Genomic DNA, 20,584 nt, shown 5'->3' with positions numbered 1-20,584 from the left:
TTTAATTTAAATAAATTGTTTTAAATTATATTTTTAGTAGTATAATAGTAACTCAAACTGGCATATACATTTTATTTTAAACTTCAGAAGTTGTGCTACATGTAACTTCTATTTTGTTTTATGATTAACAGTACTTTATTTTCTTCTTATCTTTCATTTTTATCGGACATTTTATTGGAAGAAACATATTATACTGTTGATAAATAGAATTATTATATTGCAATCTTAGAAGGAATATTATAACGTGCAGTGATATAATAATAATGTTCGGAATAATTGATAAATAGGTTTCATTTGATAAACAATATTTATTTACCTTTTTCTAATAATTTCAAGAGTACCTTTCAATAGTTACAATGTCAACATATTTTATCTAATATTTATGCATTTGTTTACATAATGTGTAATTACACAGTGTTTTACTTCATGGTTACTCGTATGTATTCTGTTAAAGTGCAATATATTCAATTGTTTTGCACATGTCAGATAAACGTTCGTTACAGTAATTAACATAATTGTATAGTCTATCATGTGGAAGTTAAACATTTATTAATTAATTTTCATATATTTCTTAATCCAAGTTCACGATATCACACTAAAGAATAAATTTTCTGATAATATATTTACAAAATTAGTTCAAGATATTAGACACGCAGTTAATAATATACCGGGTGTTCCAGTTTTTTCCGATCAAAAATTGTCAGTACCTCCTACCGGTAAACGTAAGAAAAAGTCTTATATAAACATAGGTCGTTTGAAGCTTCGTTAAACAGTTATAACAAAAATACGAAATACGAAGGGAGTGATAATGAAGTTGCAGTTCCTGACATAAGACAAGAATGACACTGACAGAAGTTACATTCGTCACCTTCAACGACCTCAGATCGTAAACACAGCTCGCATAAAGTCAGATGTACATATCGCTGACCTCTTCCTATTTTGAATCATAACTACACACCCGTTATATGTAATTTCCTATTATTGTTATAACTTTTCAATAAAGCTTCAAACGACCTATGTTTATATAACATTTTTCTCTTATCTATGCCCATAGAACACACTCACAAAGTTTGATCGACAGAAACTTGGACACCTAGTATATGATGTACACGATATACGAGAATTGTTTCAACGTTTAATTATTGTTCCGTAAAATTTAAGATGTACAACATGTTATCACACGACAATAACAGATATGTACTGTTATCAAACGATTCAGTGCAGGAATAATTGACTAAACGTATTATTGTTTATGTATTATCCCAGGCCCAGCACCATGGCGGCTGAGGAGGGTGTGCTGAGTGGCGGACTTGGGGCGAAATTAAAATGTCCGACCCCTATATCGCGCTTGAGGGTGGAGAAGATCGAAGGTGGTCTCATGGTAGCTGGGGTTGTAATAGCTGCGAACTGCCAGATTGCTCTTCCGGCATTCGGCTTTCTCTTTATGCTCGTCGGCGCTGTGCTCACTGGTTTGTATCTTCCACCTTATTGTTTCCACCTATCTATCCATCTACATACTTATATTCTACATTTGGTACCATTGTGTTCGGTTGGAATTTTCTGCTAATCTCAGAACAAAGTAACGAATAAAAGATTCTCGGTAGTCCTTCGGCGTTGTTAGCGCTTCTGTGGAATTGTTTTTTTTTTTTGCGTCAAGCGGATGACAAGATAAATGCCGCGATACGCGACTCAAAGATCGATTGACGAGTAATAAATAGAACGGTTTGATATAATGCTTTTAGCCTAACGAAAGTTTGCGCTTACAATTAGAGGAGTAGCATGGGGAATACGCGGTATCGAATATTACCTTTTCTAGCAAATGTGTATAGCTTCGAATTTTTAGACGTTCATTCTTACCGGAAAAATTTGTTAATATCTATACCTACGTTTCTGTTTTTTTAAATATATTTAAAGTTCAAAGACAATGAAACGGTATATGTACCGCGAAGAATGTATATGCATAAAGTACATAATTTTGATTTAAGTTTAATATAAATTTTATACTGTTCAAATTAAAAATATTTTTTAATGTAGTAAACAGTATGTATTAAAATTTTATCCATATTACAAAAAGTAATAAAGGTCGAACATCGATTATTGCTTTTGTTACATCCTTTATTATTAGTATTACGTATTGGCTTTAAAAAAATATAAAAAGTAGACTTAAGAGTCAATTTAGTCAACTTAAAAGTTATAATAAATTGAGAAATTTAAGTTGTATCTCTGCAGTTAATTAATTGTTTCATTTTTAAATGATTTCTGAACAGATAGTGAATTTGTTTCTATAAAATTTTGTAAAAAACCTTAACAAACGATATATATACATGTACATATATCATTAAATGAAATAGGTATATTAAATTTATATTTGCAACACAGTGATTTAATAAATAATATTGCCAAAGTAGTCTGAGAAACTACGTTTTTGGTAACGTCTTAAAAACAGATGTCCGTAGTTAAGAGTTAAGTCATGTAATAGTTTCTATACAAATATAACGGGTGTCCCAATACTTATGAACGCTAATGTACATAATAATTAGACTGCAGATGTTTATTCAAATGCATATTTTTATTGGTAATAAAGTGAGTCCTGGATAGGAATTTATTTTGTATTTAGAAGATTTTAACTATGTATAACACTATTTATTTTGAATATTTTCCATATTGCATATGTTTTGCATTTTCTTTTTTTAAGAACATATGCAAAAATAAATTAATTGATAAACATCATCAATTAACTACAGCTAACATAGAAAAATGCTTATAATTTATTGTTATTTAAATTATAATCATAATGTTTAAATAATGAAGTTATAATAATTCCATTATTTTGGCATATTTTCAGTATACTTATTACATATCCCATATACTTTTTGCTACTGTTATATTTTTGCATATTTCGACATATTTTATAAACATTCACAGTCCAATAATAATAAATATTTGAACGATTGAACAGTTAATACTCAATAATAATAATTAGACGAATGTAGACATGTTACAATAAGATTGCATAAGCAACGAATTTATCGGCTGCACTTCAATGGAAAATTACTATACATGTATTAATTGAAGAATCGTTCGGAACTTTCCACTTTGGAGAAAGTATACGGGCCACAGGAAATTATAGAATTGCAATGTCCGAGAAAGTTGACGAGTACATCAATTCATAAATGCTCCAATACTACTATTGTACACAGCTGCTTGCGCGTATGGATAATATACTCATGAAAACATGCATGAGCGCACGTTAAAGTATTTTTCGTAATTGATATTAGTATCAGTGAAAAGTTACATTTAATGTTCCACATGTGGAGGATAACATGAAATATTGATACTTAAAAATATTAAATCTTTTGACACTCTGAGCTAATCATTTTGAAAATGAAACGAAGTTGAATTTGTTTCATATTCTAACTTTTACACGATTTATAAATAAATAAGTGAGCACATTTACATGAGAATTCTTTGCGAAATGCATTATGCAATTTTTCAATTTAAATTAACATCTTACAACGGGGTGATAGTTTAATTTTACTTGATAACCTGTTATTAAGTTTGATTTTGAAATGAAGTTTAAACTTAAATGAATAAGTAACGAAGTTCTTAAATTAAACAGAATTTTTTACTTCCATACTATGCATGATTATTAAGTAGAAAATCAAGTGAAATTGATACTTCATGCATGTAATTTTTGATACTTACAATTTTATACAGGGAAACATGAAAATGTTTATGCACACTTTTCATCATTTTGGCTTTAGCATTGAAACTTGTTTCTATTTTTGAAATTTGTGTATTATGTAGTTCTGTTTCGGTAGTATTAATAGTTACTCTTTGTTTCAAATGAGTGTCAAATCTATTCCAAGGGAATGTCACAAAATTTTCAATTTTTCTAAACTTTTTTCCTTGCTTTAATATACAAAATTTAACTTAAACAGCAGATAAGAATACATACGTGTAACAAAAAAGTTACAAAAATTTTTACGTGAAAATATTTATACGAAATTTTAGTTAACATTTTTTATACACGTACATACATTTTTCAACTTTATACACTGAATTAAAATAGACAATGGTGCAACTTTTTTTTGGGTTGATAGATGATGGCGGTAAATCATTCTTCATTCTCTGGGCCATGTAAAATGTAATTATCGTGAAATGTAATTCTGACAAGGCTTCTGTACATTAATTGGAAGTCAGTATAGTACGTGAACTAGAAATTCAGATCAAATAATTCCAGTGTCCAGTGATTTGGAACCAATGTTTGTTTTTAATGTACTTTCAGACATTAAGTAATTGCTTGTATTTTCCTATTTGAACGCGTTACACTGAAATGTTTTAAATCGCTTAATCAACTTTTTATACAGGGTGTAAGTAGGCCGAGTTACATATAACTCGGTTGCTATTGAACATAGAAGAAAATTGTAGAGGAAAGTTTTGCATGGTTTAACTGGCTGCATCATCCTGTAATGCGGCTTTTTACGGAAGTGCATCGGTGCAGTTGCAAAGTGCAATTGCAGTCGTTTTTTGAATGCTTCTCTACGATTTTTTTACTTGAATCGATTCTATGTGCTATTCTGAATAAAAAAGTATTAGGGTACAATCGTGAAAAACTCAATACTTTTCGAAATATTCACCTCTTTTTCCAGAATCTACAGTAAATGTTCAAATGTCCCACCATTGCATTCTAAACATTTTCTTACACGATTTTTCACACTTTTCATCATAGTATTTAATTGTTCCACTATAATATTTTTCTGTTTTCAATAACAACCGAGTTATAATTCGGCCCAGTTATTAGATACACCCTGTATATTAACCCCTTAATCTATGATTTCTTTTCCGACTATGCATCTAAGCGTCAGCCATTTTCTGTTTTAGTACTGTATCAGGTAACAAAAACTAATCTGTCACAGATTAATTACATTTAGCAATCCTCCATCTTACATATTCAAACGAAAATTAGGATTACAATTAATTTTTCTTACTAATATAACTATTTTTCTCACATCTTCGCCAGAATCTGCCACGAGTCTGACACATTGTCATATGTTAAGGGGTTAAGGAGATACAGTAGGACACATATTTTTGTCCAAATTTTAAAATAACTTGTATTTCTACTAATATTCTTTTCTCTGTATTATAAGACAGTATAGGATACTTACTAGTTCTATTCATTTTGTTATATCAGATATTGCATAAATCTCTTATATCCATGTTAAAAATAACCGGGATACCTACTAACAGTCCGTAATCTCTGTGCACAATGTAGAATAATTCAGTTATAACACGTCTTTCGTCTTATAACACATGGACGCACACATACATACCATATAGTACAGTGTTACCATAGCAAAGTTAATTTGTAAACTCAAGATTAAGTTAAACTTGAGGTTAAACAATATGTTTTTGGGCATAACACGTAAAAATTGTCTTCTAGGAAGTCGTAACATTGTTACACCATGAAACGATTGTAGGAAAGTATTATTTAACTCGTTCCACATACATCACGTTAAACTTAGTTATTACGTATAGTGTTAATCTCATCTAACAAGCATTTCGTTTAATTGGTTCTTTAACAAGCAGAAGGCTGAATGTGTAAATAATTTGAGATGTTCGAAAATTGTCTCGTTTTGTTTGTAAAAATGAAAAAAAAAATTGTTAACAATATTTCGATTTTCGTGATAAGTAACACTAAGTTGAAGAAATTCTGTCTGTAAAAAAGCAAAATTATGATCATCCCATGAGCAATGTCGTTTTAAAAGCCCAGTTTTAATACAAAAATAATAGTATTTACACTTACTATTAATCTATGATATATTGACCATTGTTTGTACAGATCATTTGCAATATTTTCAGGCACCTTTTCAATTCTCTTTTTAAAAGAATTCTTCTGTTGAATTAAAAAACTGATCTAATGTTAACTTTAAGTGATGTGTATTTTTAAAGTTTCTGTCATCTGAAAAATTCTATAATGAATGAAATAGATGGTAATTCAATGGCCAGGAGAATATCCGAGATGTGGTATTAATTCCCAGTTCAGTTATTTGTTCTTGATGTGTACGAACATCGAACCAAGATAAGAAGCGACATTATTCGTGGGATGGCCTAATAATTGGATTTGTTAGATGTAGATTTACTATCACTTCTCTTGGAAGAAGTGCAGTTATAAAAAGAGGGAATATTAAATTGTGCAATATTTACTTCTGTTAATTTGTCATAGCTTTAGTTGAGACAAAGATGTATCTTTAGTGCAGTGTTTAGAATTATTTTGTATGCCACGTATTTTGTGCATACATGTAGTATACATAAAGTGTACATATCAGACGTATTGATTTATTCAGTACAGTACTGATTTTAAAGGCTCCGTACTGATTTCATTTTTATACTGAATGATGTACTGATTTCGAGAAAAACAACTCTAAATATACAAAAATATATATATATACATTTGTACATTTTTTGCTATTATCCAAAATTTCTCTGTATTTCTACCATCACGAACTGTTCCTTTGTTCAAAATTTTTCTGACCGTCAATTTTTCGATGTACTGTAGGCATTCTTTGACTAATGTAGCAAACATTTGTGACTGAAAACGAAGTTGCAATAATAATTTGATATTATCGTATAGGACAATCTCTTAAAATATCTCTCATTGATTATTGAATACCTTGTGCCCATATAACTCTAACTAAACTAGGAACTAGTTTTTAATAAATGAACCGTTCACAGGCTAAAGTGGTTAACTCCACCTTTCGAATTTTTTTTAATTTTAGTGCTAAAGCACTTGTTTGACGCTTATTTTTTATATTTAAAATAAATTTCTTTAATAATTAGTCTTAACACTGTTAAATGACAAAAATTCGTACGGCCGTTGAATAATAAATCATTTATTTCAGAAATCAATGTTATTAACTCCATACTCTAAAGTAATTCGTTGTAATAATGTAATTGAAACACTTACAAGAATTTAGCTAAGTAAATTTTTAATGCAACGGTATAAAAAATGATAATATTAATGTTTATATTTGATGTATATAATTTCATCAATTTTCCCTACCTTCTGTTTCGTGGAGTTAACCAATTTGGCAAATTAGCGCCTTAACCCTTTGAACTCCAAATTTTTTTTTAAATTTTCTTTTCAATAACTCTCTATTATTTTAAAAATTTTATTCGAAATGCACTTCGAAAGATATTTGGTCGATAGGAACCAATTTAAACAATTTTTTTTACTAATTATAGTGAAAATAGCATTAAGGGTCATATACATATATGTGTACCTATCGCTCACTCAGGTAAAAAACATATTGCAAAATATAATACATATTTAAACTGGCAATTTAAAAATTACTTCATTCATACCTGTGAATAAAACTGATATCGAGTCACACTCGACGAAGGTGTCCAAAGGGTTAAATGTCAGCAGCTTCCAAGAACAATTAACAGAGTTTCATAAAGAAATACCCAAATTTGGATGCAAAATAGGCAAGCAGGTACGCGGAAGGAAATATGTGTGTACATAAGTACATATGTATGTATTTATACATACACGAGAAAACGTAAGATATACCATAATGGATACACATTCCAATCTCCAAGTTCGATATTCGCCGATCTAACAAAAGCCTCTCTCACATTTGCGGAATTCGATTAGTTATGTTGAATAAGAAGCCTTGTTTCTAAGCTGTGCAGGCAGCAGATATTCGAACGACGGTAAAGTCATTTCACGGTGATTGATTGAAAAGAAATCGCTACATCAACTGAACCACGTGTATATGCAAGGGATAAATAACAATCCTCTCCCTTGGGAATAATCGAAGATTGTTCGGATAATCAATAAGCATTAAATACAGAAAGTCAAAGGTTATTCAAGGACATGAATTCTATACCCCTTTGAACCAGCTAACAGTTGCGATCCTTATTATACGATGATATTACAAACCTCGATAAAGTAATCCCAGTTATATAATGTTCGGCGCATAATCCTACTGCATCGTGCACGATCCTGTTTAATCTTTTAAGAAGCCTTTTGTTCTAGTAAAACCTGGTCGTAAATTGCGTTCTTTTAGTTCCTTCTTCTATAGAGTACCGTAGAATACACTAAGTAGGGAACATCTTGAAGTGATAATTACTGATTTTTATGAAACTTTGGGGTATAGTAGTTCTCAGAAAAGTATTTCACACATATTTTTTTATATCCTTAATCGTCCACAGTGAAGGGATGAAAATCGTCCTCAAAGTTGGAGGCAGTAAATGTATTTAGTTCAATATTTCGAAAATTATTAGAGATGGAGAAATTGTGTAAATTGACGAATCTTGTATTCTTCAAGGACAAAATTTAAAAAGAAAATTATTTTTTATTTTTCAAATTTGTAGAAAAATACGAAATTCGTCAATTTACACTATTTCTCGTCTCTAATGATTTTCGAGATATTAGACTAAATATGTTTATTACCCCAAACTTTGAGGGCGATTTTCACTCCTTCACCGTGAACGATTGCCGATATAAAAAATACGTATGGAATATTTTTTTGAGAATTACTACCATATACCAAAGTTTCGTCAATATCAGTGATCATTTCAAGATGTTCCCTTGTTGGTGAAAAAAGTCTTCGTACACTTCAGTAGAATTTATTTAGCGTAGCATAATTTGAACAGAAACGGTAGTAAATAAATAATATTTACGTTATTTTATTTAGAAATGTAATATTTGCTATTAATGCACAGAAAAATGTTTTGCATCCGTTTATTAAAACGAAACTAAGGATAAAGAATAATGCAATGGAAATGAGACGGACATTTCTGTAAAATATCTAAGAAATGAGCAAAATGTCCACAAACAAGGCTCCAGAAGCAAATACAAGTTAGTTTCTTGTTTCACAAGCAAGTACAAAAGACGTTATTCAAAATATTTTTCCCACAATAGAAAATATCTATTTATTTAATCGTTAACAAACAAATGTAAATCATTTTCCTTTATATGAATAGTAAACGTTATGTTTCTAAATAAAATAATGTAAATATTACTTATTTACTGCCTTCTCTGTTCAAATTATACAACATTAAATAAATTTGAATGAGGTGTGCGGAAACTTTTTTCACTGAGTGTATACACTTTGTATATGTACTTTAAATAAGGTGAAAAAACAAAATTACAATAATAGAAAATGATAAAATAATGGTATAAAAATTGGAATTGAATACTATCACAGTGAAGCTTGAAACATGACAATTTAGAAATACTAGAATTCTTTTCGGTTTCATTTACTATATTTGAATTTTGTAATTACAAAGTTATTGTTTCTACTTTTTAAAGGGTCAAACGACCAATGTTTAGCGAAGCTTGAAACACTCGTATAACTTTTAGTAATTCCTGGTTTTTGTTCCAATTAAGCATATTTTAGCATAGAATAAGCTGTAATATTGTTTAGTGATTATCATAAAATTTGTAGAAATCTATTACTAAAAACTATTAAATTTTCATTAAATTCGTGTATAACTTAAAATTTTCATCAAATCGAATTCCCTAGATTAACGTGAATAAGTTAATAACATTTAAGCAAAGTGTAACATTTGTTTTAACATTCTTGAGAGTTTTGCAAGTTCGGTTGAAGGTATTAATACTATACAAAATGTCGGGCATAATTTACCAATATTACATAGTATTTCAAATAACATTGAAGTTTGTTATTTCGTTTCTCTATGTAACACTTACTTTCAATTACAGAGACACATTCATCGCTTGGAATTACCACATAAAGTGATAAGACTTTAGTGTGATTATTTAGTCAGTTCCACCTTTCAATTCGTATTCTATTACTCTGACACAATCAATGTACAATATTTAGCTGATGCTAGTACTCACTGAAATTGCAAATTATCAATATAAGTTTAGGTTGATTGAAATTTTAAGCCCTTTAATAAATTTGATTATCATTCAGTAAATAGGCGTGCATTTAAAATCCATTAGGCATTAAAAACCGTAGTATAAATCTTACCACATAGTTCGATTTCTTCGTCATAGTTTCTTTTGATCTTTTTTTCTTATTCGCATATTTCGCCCTACAATTTTATACATTTTTTATCTAAAACGTATCAGGAAATAGTGTATGTCGAGGTTGTAAAAAATGAAAGGTAATTCGTGACGTCATTAACAGTTGAGAAAGTGGCCAATTAATTTCGAACATGTAATGAAATAATTAAAAATTACACGAATAGTTAACCACGTGACATGAAATTCTCTTATCGATAAGCAACTTTTCCAACTTTATTCTTTAACAACTTCTCGTGCAATTAACCCTTTCATGACCAGTGAGACGCATGTATTCCATCTGAGTTTTCGAACAAAAATTGATCTGAATAGAAGTTTCCATTCTAAACGTGATTATCGGTAAATAAATAGCAAAAATTCAAAAAAAAATTCGTTCACGAAAGGGTTAATGTAACACAGACAATAAGCTAATTTACTTCAATTATCGTTTCAATCGAAGCCTGAAAAATAACTTATTTTCAAGGTACATTAAGAATATATCAGATCGTGAGAATATTCGTCAAAACTTTTCGCAATTGAAATTGCGTTTTCATCGTTTCGGTAGAAATGTTTGTTTTTCAAATGGACGTTGAAATTTGTGTCACGCAGTCCTTTATCTCGGTGAAAAATTGACTCATTACGGCGTGTCATTTGAGAACCACTATTCTTCGAGGTGATCGAACCCGACGATGCCAATGGAGCGTTTATGTCACGAAGGAGAAGGAGAGGAAGAAGAAGAGAAAGAAGAAGTAAAGGAAGAAAGGCTCGGCTGTTCACCAACAGGCAACAGCTGGTCGTTTACTTGTTGACCACGGTTTCTCGGATACGGGTCTGGTCCGTTGTTACCAACTGATTTATCAAAACCGGTCAGTCCTTCCCAACCTCCTTCGCCATTCTTTTTCTTGCCTCCGGCTCTCTCGATGAGACAGACCGGTCCTGTAGCCCATTTCCCCTTCGTTCCCCGCTATTTGTCTCTTCTTTGCTCGTGAACTACTTCGCATATTGAGTCACATATCGGGGAATTTTCGATTTTTCACTTTTCATCCAATCATCTATTCAGGTTTAAGGTTGACAAATGTTTCTGTGAATGTACGGATCCATTTTTATGCAACAAAAGTTATATGTTTAATTTTATCCATTGTGTTAAATTGGGTTCATTTTGTGCAAGAGAACTTATATTACGCTAGTATTTATTAAATCAATGGCACTAAAAGGCATTGTATATTTCTTTTCTTTTTAAAATTTTCACAGTTAATATTCATAACAGTGAGTATATTGTTTTAATATTATATTATTATTATTATTTTAATAACGATAATTATAAATACAATAAAAAATAAATACACATTCTCCTCAAAAATACTATGAGAACTTTTGCATAGTCCTAATGTGATAAATTTGAGAAACTATGTTTTACCATTTCAAGTTTTCGATTTTCAAATTTACTTAGCAGAAGGTTCGAAGGTTATTTAATCCGTTTTTGTATTTCACTATTTTACTATTCATTTGTAATTGAATTTTTCAGGATATTAGGTCTGTGCAAAAGTTCCCATACTATTTTTCTGGAGAATGTAATATTTTTTATTATATTTATGATTAGTCGTTACCAAAATAATAATATAATATTAATACTCAATATTAATTCAGTATGTTGAATTAACAGTAGTATTGTCATAAATACCTACTGTGAAAATTTAAATAAGAAGAGAAGCGTACAGTGCCTCTTAATGCCACCGATTTACAAGCGATGGAAACTTTTGTATACACCCAATAATTCCGAATTTTCATGAATTCTTAAGCAACAACAACAAAGATCAAGGGGACCACTCGGAGAGGTTGCTGTTCTGCCTTTATACGGGGTGAACCGTCTAACGTGATCACCTTAGATTCTGTTGTTAGTAAATCGATCGAATTTTGTTTGTGTTGCACAATATGGTTTAAAGAAGTCTTTAAGATGATTATAGTAAATTTTTTATCAGTTCGTTTTTTTCGAAGAAGTACCGACTACACGGGAAAATAAGAAAAAACGAATTACTGCAGCATGTATTGGAATAAATTCAGAGGCGATAAGTGAAAATTTAAAATTCATATTCATTTTTTATAAATTAACCCTTTGCACTCTCCTGTCAACATAAATTTTATTCACAGGTACTCCTATGTCGAGTGACACTCGACATTTTTAAATTGCCAGTTTAAATATGTATTATATTTCGCAATATTTTTTTTATACTTAGACAAGCAACGTTACATGTATATGTCCATTTTTTATAACAAACAAGTCCAATTGTTACAGAAAAGTGTCATATATGTATAATGAAGCAATTGTTTATATTGCTTCCTATCCACCAATTGCCTTTGAAGTACTTTTTGAATAAAACACTTAAAATAATGTGCAGTTATTGGAAAGAAAATGAAAAAAGAATTCAGAGTGCAAAGGGTTAAAAATATAAATCTACTTTCCGGCAATTTCTCGTAAGTAATATTTGTTTTTCGACCTCACCTTGATTAAATACTTTTATACACGAAATGTCTAGATAAGCGATTTGTATAAAGAGAAACGTATAATTTCATTTGTATCGTTACATTTATAGAAACAATTTTATTACATACATTTATACTCTATTAAACCATTCAACTCACTATCGTTTTGCTCCATTTTCGTGCAGAAAAGAGTTATACCTTGTCCCAGTCTCTACAATTACCTTGCGTATTGTTCTACCATCCGGTCTAATTTGGGCACAATATGCGTACCATTATGACGGTTGCAAATAAGTTGAAAAGACCTATCGAAAGTTAGTTAAAAAAGAACGTAAATACGTGCAAACTAATTATTGGGCTGTCCAAAAAATTCACATTTTCCGATTTTTATCGATTGTCAATTGATTGAAATTTTCTTCTTTGTCATCTTAAAAGTCTCTTTCAAGCATATCTATGTGAAGAAAATTTTTTTAATATAAAGTGTGAACCGCGTAATGTAATCACTTTGAATAATTCCACGGTTAGTGAACCGATCGAAATTTTCTTTTTTCTCGCTTAATATGAATCAAAGAGGCCCCTGAGCTAACTATAGTATACAAAAAAAATTTCGATCGGTCCACTAAGTACGAAATTATTTAAGGTGATCACGTTTCGCGGTTCACCCTGTATATGCGACTTCGTATTTTTTCATCGAGTTTTATATGTATATTTGAACATATTAAAACACTACTGATTGAAAATCAGTACGAACTTCTCGGACAACTTAATATTTTAACACAATCACATAAGTCATGAAAACGTTAATTTATTGGGTGTTCAAATTAATTCGGTACCTTTTTTTCGTAAAGTCTTGACGAGTTTACCAACTCAAAATAGCCATATTTTTCAGAAGAGGAATTCATTACTTACCCGATAAATGGGAAAAGGTTATCCAAAATAATGGAGATCATTTAACCCTCCGTAGGCAAACATATTTTCTGACGCTCTATAGGTCTAATTTTCTTACTATTCTAGGCTTTAAAGAAATCTGAAAAAATTCTAAGACACTTATCAAAGTCTCTACTACATTATACAATCGTTCGTTAAGTCAAATGTTCCAAACTTTTTCCAATAAAAATAAAAATTCTTCTCGAAGAAATACAAGAGTGAAATTTGGCTTGGGTCATCAAAGACCCAGGTTGCCAACGGAGGGTTAAAATTGTGTTTGATTTTGTTGTAAATAAACATCGAGGTTCGTGAAGAAAAAGGTACGGAATTACTTTCTACATAATTTCTACACTAATATTTCCTCGATGATAATTCACTTCGTTTCAGGAAAGAACAGTTATTTATCCAAAACGATGGGTGTACTTGGTTACACGAACTTTCCCCTGGAATGAATATTTTTTCGTCTACCTACACTGGTTTAGATCCACGTTCAGATTTCGCGTGCAATGAAATCGAGTACACGAGGAAAGATTACGTGTGCATCAGTTCGGTCTCAGCATTCTTTCTCTCTCTCTTCCTCTCTCTCTCCCTCTCCCTATCGCTCGCTCTGTAGTTTCTTCCCTTATAGAGATCGTTGCGGAGGAAAATGACTTTCTCCTGCAACTCGCAAGAAAGTTCCTTTAAGACTCTCCCACTCGTTTCCACGCTTAATCAGTATCTTCCGGTCTTTTGGAACAATAATAAAGATAAAGCGTGGATCGGCGTGATTCGCGTTCAGCGTAGTAGGAATGTTTCTACCCTTTCCCATAGCAAGAAATAAAATTTCTTACTCCTTTTTCGTGCATCAAGCTCGATACAGTACGGTTTCTAAATGCATTGTGAAACCGAAGCAATGGTACGTTTCGATTAAATGAAGAGAAGCTTTCGCAGACACGCGAAGTTTTCTAGGCAACAATACTGTTGCTTTTATCCTCGGGATTTCGAATTTCTCTTCTGGTTCGTGATATATATATATATGTATATACCTACACTTCGTCACAAAAATATCTGGTCGAATAACACATTTTGTAAGGATGTCGATAAAATTGTTTGATGATTTGTTAAATACATCGAGACTGTCAATAACCGGATAACGATTAGAAACTGTGTTTGGATTGTTTCTACCGTTCCGTTGGTACGCATTCTTTTCCTCTAGAAAGCGTGCATTTGAATAATGCACCTCATTAGTCGTCGTGATTGGCTAGTCGCCCGTCATTGGTGTTTTTATAGTCGCTGGGGACTTGGTAATTACGGTGACTTCGTACGTAGGCTCTCATATTTTAATGCAGCTATACAAGATGTTGGGTAATTGTCGGTAGAAAATTTAAGAGGTGATTCTAGTAACCGATACAAGACTAAAATCAAAGAAAAAAATTGTGTTCGATGCTGTATTTTTTAGTTATTAACGTTTGAAAATATCCCCGTAACCGAGCAAACCTCCCCACACCAACGAATATGGGACACGTGAAAACAGGGAGGGTATAATAATCCTCAAAATATTCGACTTTACCACCATTATATTATACCACCAATTCTATTATAAAATAATAAGTTCGTTTGTTTTAGTTTTGTATAATTTTTTTCTCTTGGCCTTATGTTTCTTCTACTAAGCGATGTCAATATCATGATAATTATTGACAAGACATTTATTAACGATTTCCTTAATGTTTACATTACTAAACGAATTTTTGAAAATTACGTCCTTGTTAGATCCTTCCTGCAGAAAATTGATGCTTTAGCTGTAGTATATATAAAAAATATATTTGCGTCAGTTGCAGATTAATTTTTACCAATACGGGAATCACTATTGAGCAGGAGGCGGCGGAAGTTTAATACTGTATACCTTAAACGAAAGGTCATAAGCAGAAATTTTATATGTCAGTTCACAAATGACGCACGGTCCTGGACGCGGCTACGTCAATCGGTGTGTGTCGCCGCTTAATGCTTGAATTTACGACCTCTCTATATCGTTTCGACCAACTGTACGTTGTGTTTGTTATATTACAGTATACAATGGAATACATATTTGAAGAACTTTCCGGCATACACGCCTGTATTGGCCATGTGTCGTAGGTTTTGAAGACCACTGTACCCCCCGTATCTTGACCTGACCTACATTCGTCGGTGTACGGAGGTTGCTGGGCTCCAGGGACATTTCAGCCGATTTTTAAACGTTAATAATTAAAAAACGAAGCCTCAAACGAAATTTTTTTATTTTTTATCTTTGTTTTATCTTAGCTTGTAGAAACACCCCTCAAATTTTCTAGCAACTGTTGTTGAACACCCTGTAGATGTGTGTAGGTAGTATATACGAACTAATTTCAATTCGAAGATTCGGTATTTATATATTTGCATTTTTTCACGAATAAAATAACAATATACAATGGAAAATATTGTTCCGGGCCTAGTTGTTCAGCTTATCTTTATAATATATGTCTGTTGCTACTTTAACGAGTATCGTACTTGGAAACAATTATGGTCAGCCATAATTTTTTCCCGATATGTGATAATTTTGCCAGTAGTATATCGAAGTAGTTCTAAGAAGTTGAAATCTAGAGCATCACCGGTTTTTCTGTGTATTTGTTTAATAGAAAATCCTCCTCTCTTCACTCCTATTCACTCCTAAATTGCCGTTTGTTCATGGAAGCGTAAACTTAGCCGCGAGCATCTCGGAAGATTAAATGTGAAATATTAATAATGCGCCGGCGCTGAAACTGCGTTATTCAGAAAAAAGCTTAGGGAACTATGCGAATTGCGAATTGTCGTTAAACGCGTTTCGCGATCCGCCTTAAAAATTCCATCGTCGCGCGAAACAAATTCTTGTTTAATAGAGTTAAAACGGGAAAACGGAAGAAGATTATCCATCTTGACGCGTTGCTGTCGCGAGAAAAATGCGAGGGTTGCAGTGACAAGAGGAGAGAAATTGCGTCGACAAAGAAGCCGGACAGTTGCTTGCTAGGAGGTAAAAAATGGCCAATATTGTGCGATTAATTCTGACACACCCTTTGTTTGCCTGTTTTCAGCTGCTTCGTATCGTGGACCCGGCGAGGACGAGGATAAGGACTCGTACGCGGCTAGAATCGCGTTCACGGGAAACTCACGGATTCTTGGACCAATCTGCATAGTCGTGGGCGCCCTTATGCTCGCCCTTGGTGTGTTGCTTTGCATGCTCACCAGAAGGGCGAGAAGAAGGGAGCGTAGGGTCGGTTTCCATTGTCCTCTACACGGAGATTTTTACCCCCTGAGTCCTGTTCAGGGTGTCAAGATGCTCGGTAAGTTGAGATCCTTTGTGCATATCTTGCCTGCTATGAAACAACACTCTTCCTTTCTCTTTGAACTCAATTAACGATCGTCGTGTGACAAACGAGAAATTTTTTGATAGCAGAGTACTGTTTGATAGATGTTTTGATAACAACTTGTTATTTATCGTATTTAAAATTTATGGATACTTTTTACGCGTTTTAGAAATGCAAATGGAGCATATATTTTATTAATTAAATATTCGCGGAGATTGAAGCTGCAAAATGTATAAACGATAAATTGAATTTATTAGACTTCGTGGAAAGTTGTCAACTAATACATCCTGGAGAATATAAAATTGCATGAAGTTTTGGAAAAGCAATTTAACTTTATTCTATACAGAATGATTAAAGATTACATATTTTTTTATTTTATAACAAATGAAGTATGCTGTTTTATAATCGTATTTTATGATGTTCTGTGAAAATGTATTTGATTCGAATCCGTATTAATTTCAGTGGAAGAATCAAATTTGATTATAATTCTAACCGTGACAATTTATAAGATTATAAAACTATTAATAAATAATAGTAATACAGTACGATCATTGTTAAATTCTTCACTATGAAACACAAATATTGCATTTAACGCTTTCGCTGCCGGTCCGATTTTTAATGACTTTCTATTCACGTTGCGTGGAGCACGGGCGACCCACGTTGACAAGACTAGCATTCTTGATCATAAAATATACATTATAAGACTTACAGTAGTAGGAGAATCATTATTAATTCAGGGTAATTAAGGGTAACTGATTTCGCGGAAGGTCATCGAGGTCCTTATATATTTAGTGTCGGTGCCATCTCCTCAAAGTCATGAGCAAAAACTTTAACACGGTCGGACGGGAGATTATCTTTTCGTGGGAGATTTCCATTCTTCTATAATAATATTATAACACTGTATAATTTATAAATTTTCACAACTTTTATTATAAATTTATACTTCCAACCATTTTCTATACATTTTTGCAACTTTCTTCAATAAATAACTACGTTTTAACGATCTTATTATTTTCTTGCGGTGATGGTAAGTTCGTAAGGATTAAAAATCAGGTTAACCTGTGGTCATAGATGAAAAATAGCTATAGTTAAGCTGAAATTATTATGTTAAATAATTCTTTTTATACGCATGAAAAATTTATTCAAAGTTTGTTCATTATAATACCACGAAATAAATTATATCATATATTTTCTCTACTTTACACGCAATTTAATGTTCTGTTTATATATTATAACAGTTATAACTACATATTATGCTGTCCCACGTTTTTTTCTCTGTGAATTCTCTGTTTAGAAATTATTTCAAATTAAAGCAGCATCTCAATTTACTTAAATTCACTTTTGCTATACAGTATATTTATAATTCTGCCTGAATTTTCCAAATTCAAAAGAACACGAGTAAACTTCCAGTACATTTAAACAAAATTCTTCGCCAGACGGGACAAAGTATAATAATTATAGAAAAATGAATTAGGTCAATGAAAATGGACGGCGACCATCGTGTCCGAATATTTCAGTTCGAACGATATTAAGTTCGTCGTGAAAAATACAAACAATACATTCGTCTCATTTTGTTAATAAAAATAAAGAGATACAATATATTTCGTCGTCATAAAACTGAGTGTACATAATGTCTCAGCTTATTATATTCTATTTTTACTCAGATGGAAATTCCTTCGATTTGCATAAAGATCAACATAAATTTTATAGATCACTAATTTCCACTCTTTTCTCTGTATCCGTCTAAAGATATTGCGATAATTCTTTTACGATTAATTCGGTTTCTCCGCGGTTTATCAGACAATTATTTCGTTTCCCGTGTAAAATATCGGAATTTATACTCCGTCGTTCGTTCTATTGCGTTATACATAATACATAAATACATTGTATGTATAAGTTGTCGCGAAAAGACGTCGATCAAAGTTCAGTTGCAAAGTGTAACACGTAGATATGTTGTTTGTCGAATAATACGCGATACGTTTCAAGTAGGAACTTTAAACGCTTATTCCACTATACATTTTTATCGCACCCGACCACGATTTGACCAATGCCGGAATAAAATAATTTTCCATCCGAGTCGCGATCTGACGTGCTGTCTGATTTTCAGATTTTAGTGCTACGATGTAATTAGATTCTACCTTATTTAAATCCGTATACAAATTTTATTTAACTAGGACAAAATTGTTGGTTCGTGAATTTTGTTTTTCTTATACACAGAATAATGTAGCAATAAGTAGCGTTTGTTATGAATACACTCACAAGGGAAGATCACCAATCCGGAAAGTTAAATATATTACCCTCTTTCGTAGTTATTTAAACCACCGATTAAGATTTCACGAGAAAAAATGAATTTTAGAAAAAATTATTAATACTTTCGTTTATAACTTTTTTCTAATTGTATAAACAGTTGGTAAATCTTTTGCCAAATGAGAGTTCTGATTGAAAGAAGTAACTTTTTTTTCTGTCTCTTACAGTTAGAGAGTTACAACATAAAATCGAGAAATAACGAAATTTTCAGGGGTGAATTTTACCCTCTTAGAGTGAATTTGACAGCAAATAAAATTGCGTAATGCATATCTACATATATGTATGTGCTCTAAATATCCCCAAAGTTTCATTTTCCGAATTTCCGGGTTAGGGATCTTCCCTTGTCTGTCAAAAGAGTTTCCGTACACTTCGTTGGAATTTATTTAGCGTTGTTTAACTTCTAAACTTAACTTCTAACTAAAAGGAAAATGATTTATGTTCATTTGTTAACAATTAAACTAAGGATTAAAAGAAAAATGTAATAAAAAAAATTATGTAAACAATTTCCATATTGTATCTAAGAATTGAATGAAATGTCTACAAATGAGGCTCCAAAAGCAAATATAAGTTAGTTTCTTGTTTACAAGCAAATATAAAAAACGTTACTCAAAATATGTCATTTATACTCAGATATTGTAAGAACCTACAGATATTGTAAGAGCTACATTTCTACATAATCGCCAAATTTATTTAAACATTTATCGAAACGTGGCACGAGTTTTTGTATTCCTTCTTCGAAAAATTTCCATCCATCGTCATTCGTCATCGAAGTTGACGGCTTTCTTTGCCAGTAATCGTCTTCGATATCCATGCGCTCATTCTCGAGTAAATAGATATTGCATTGTCACCATACACCGCTTAATTAGCGACGAATTTCAGTCGTGTTACACTTCTTTGCCCACAAGAAACGAGTCACTGCGCGGATTTCCAATTAACAGATAACAGACAAGGTGTTCTTGCCGCGTTTTTGTTTTTTTAATTATCTCCTCGGCGTACAGAAATAAGTTTGCCATTCTTTATAATGTTGTAACTTACTTTTTTATTTTATCACAATAAAACTGATAACACGGTATGGAACGATTAGTTATACCTTATTGATTAGTTATAACTTATTGATCGATTAGTTGTGCAGATGTCAGATACGCGATTGAACGTTAAAGGGTTACATGCGAACAATAGTAATGAGCTAACTAAACGTTGAGATCCGATCAAAGGAATTGCTTCGAAAGGAATTTAGGAATCCATTGTGCTTCGAAGACATTTTAGAATTTTCCATTGGCGAAAACGTTGGGTTGAACTGTCTTGGGAAGCCTATCGGAAACGTTAGTTTATCACAGCGTGTTCTAATTCGTGTCAATTGCTCTAAATTCAGGACGAGGCTGGATCAGGGTTAGGGTAGCTAACTGGATTGTCGGAATTCAGGCTAATACGAGTCTATCAAATTATTCCGTCAGTCAGTCCAATGTGTTACAACTTCTGCAGTATTTTGTTCCCTACTAATTTC

General features: G+C 31.9%; 1 protein-coding gene across 1 annotated transcript in view; it reads left to right on the top strand.

Moving 5' to 3' along the window:
• Positions 1-20,584, top strand: part of LOC108575059 — a 134,571-nt gene that overhangs the window by 72,600 nt on the left and 41,387 nt on the right. The window contains exons 2-3 of the mRNA XM_017937768.1: positions 1,267-1,469; positions 16,501-16,749. Of these exons, the coding sequence (XP_017793257.1) occupies positions 1,267-1,469; positions 16,501-16,749 (452 nt within the window). The remainder of the gene's footprint in view (positions 1-1,266; positions 1,470-16,500; positions 16,750-20,584) is intronic.

The sequence above is a fragment of the Habropoda laboriosa genome, unplaced genomic scaffold, assembly GCF_001263275.1.
Source record: "Habropoda laboriosa isolate 0110345459 unplaced genomic scaffold, ASM126327v1 scaffold11, whole genome shotgun sequence".
NCBI classification, from domain to species: Eukaryota; Metazoa; Arthropoda; class Insecta; order Hymenoptera; family Apidae; genus Habropoda; species Habropoda laboriosa.
The sequence above is the reverse complement of the archived record's forward strand: the minus strand, read 5'-3'. Positions and strand labels throughout refer to the sequence as shown.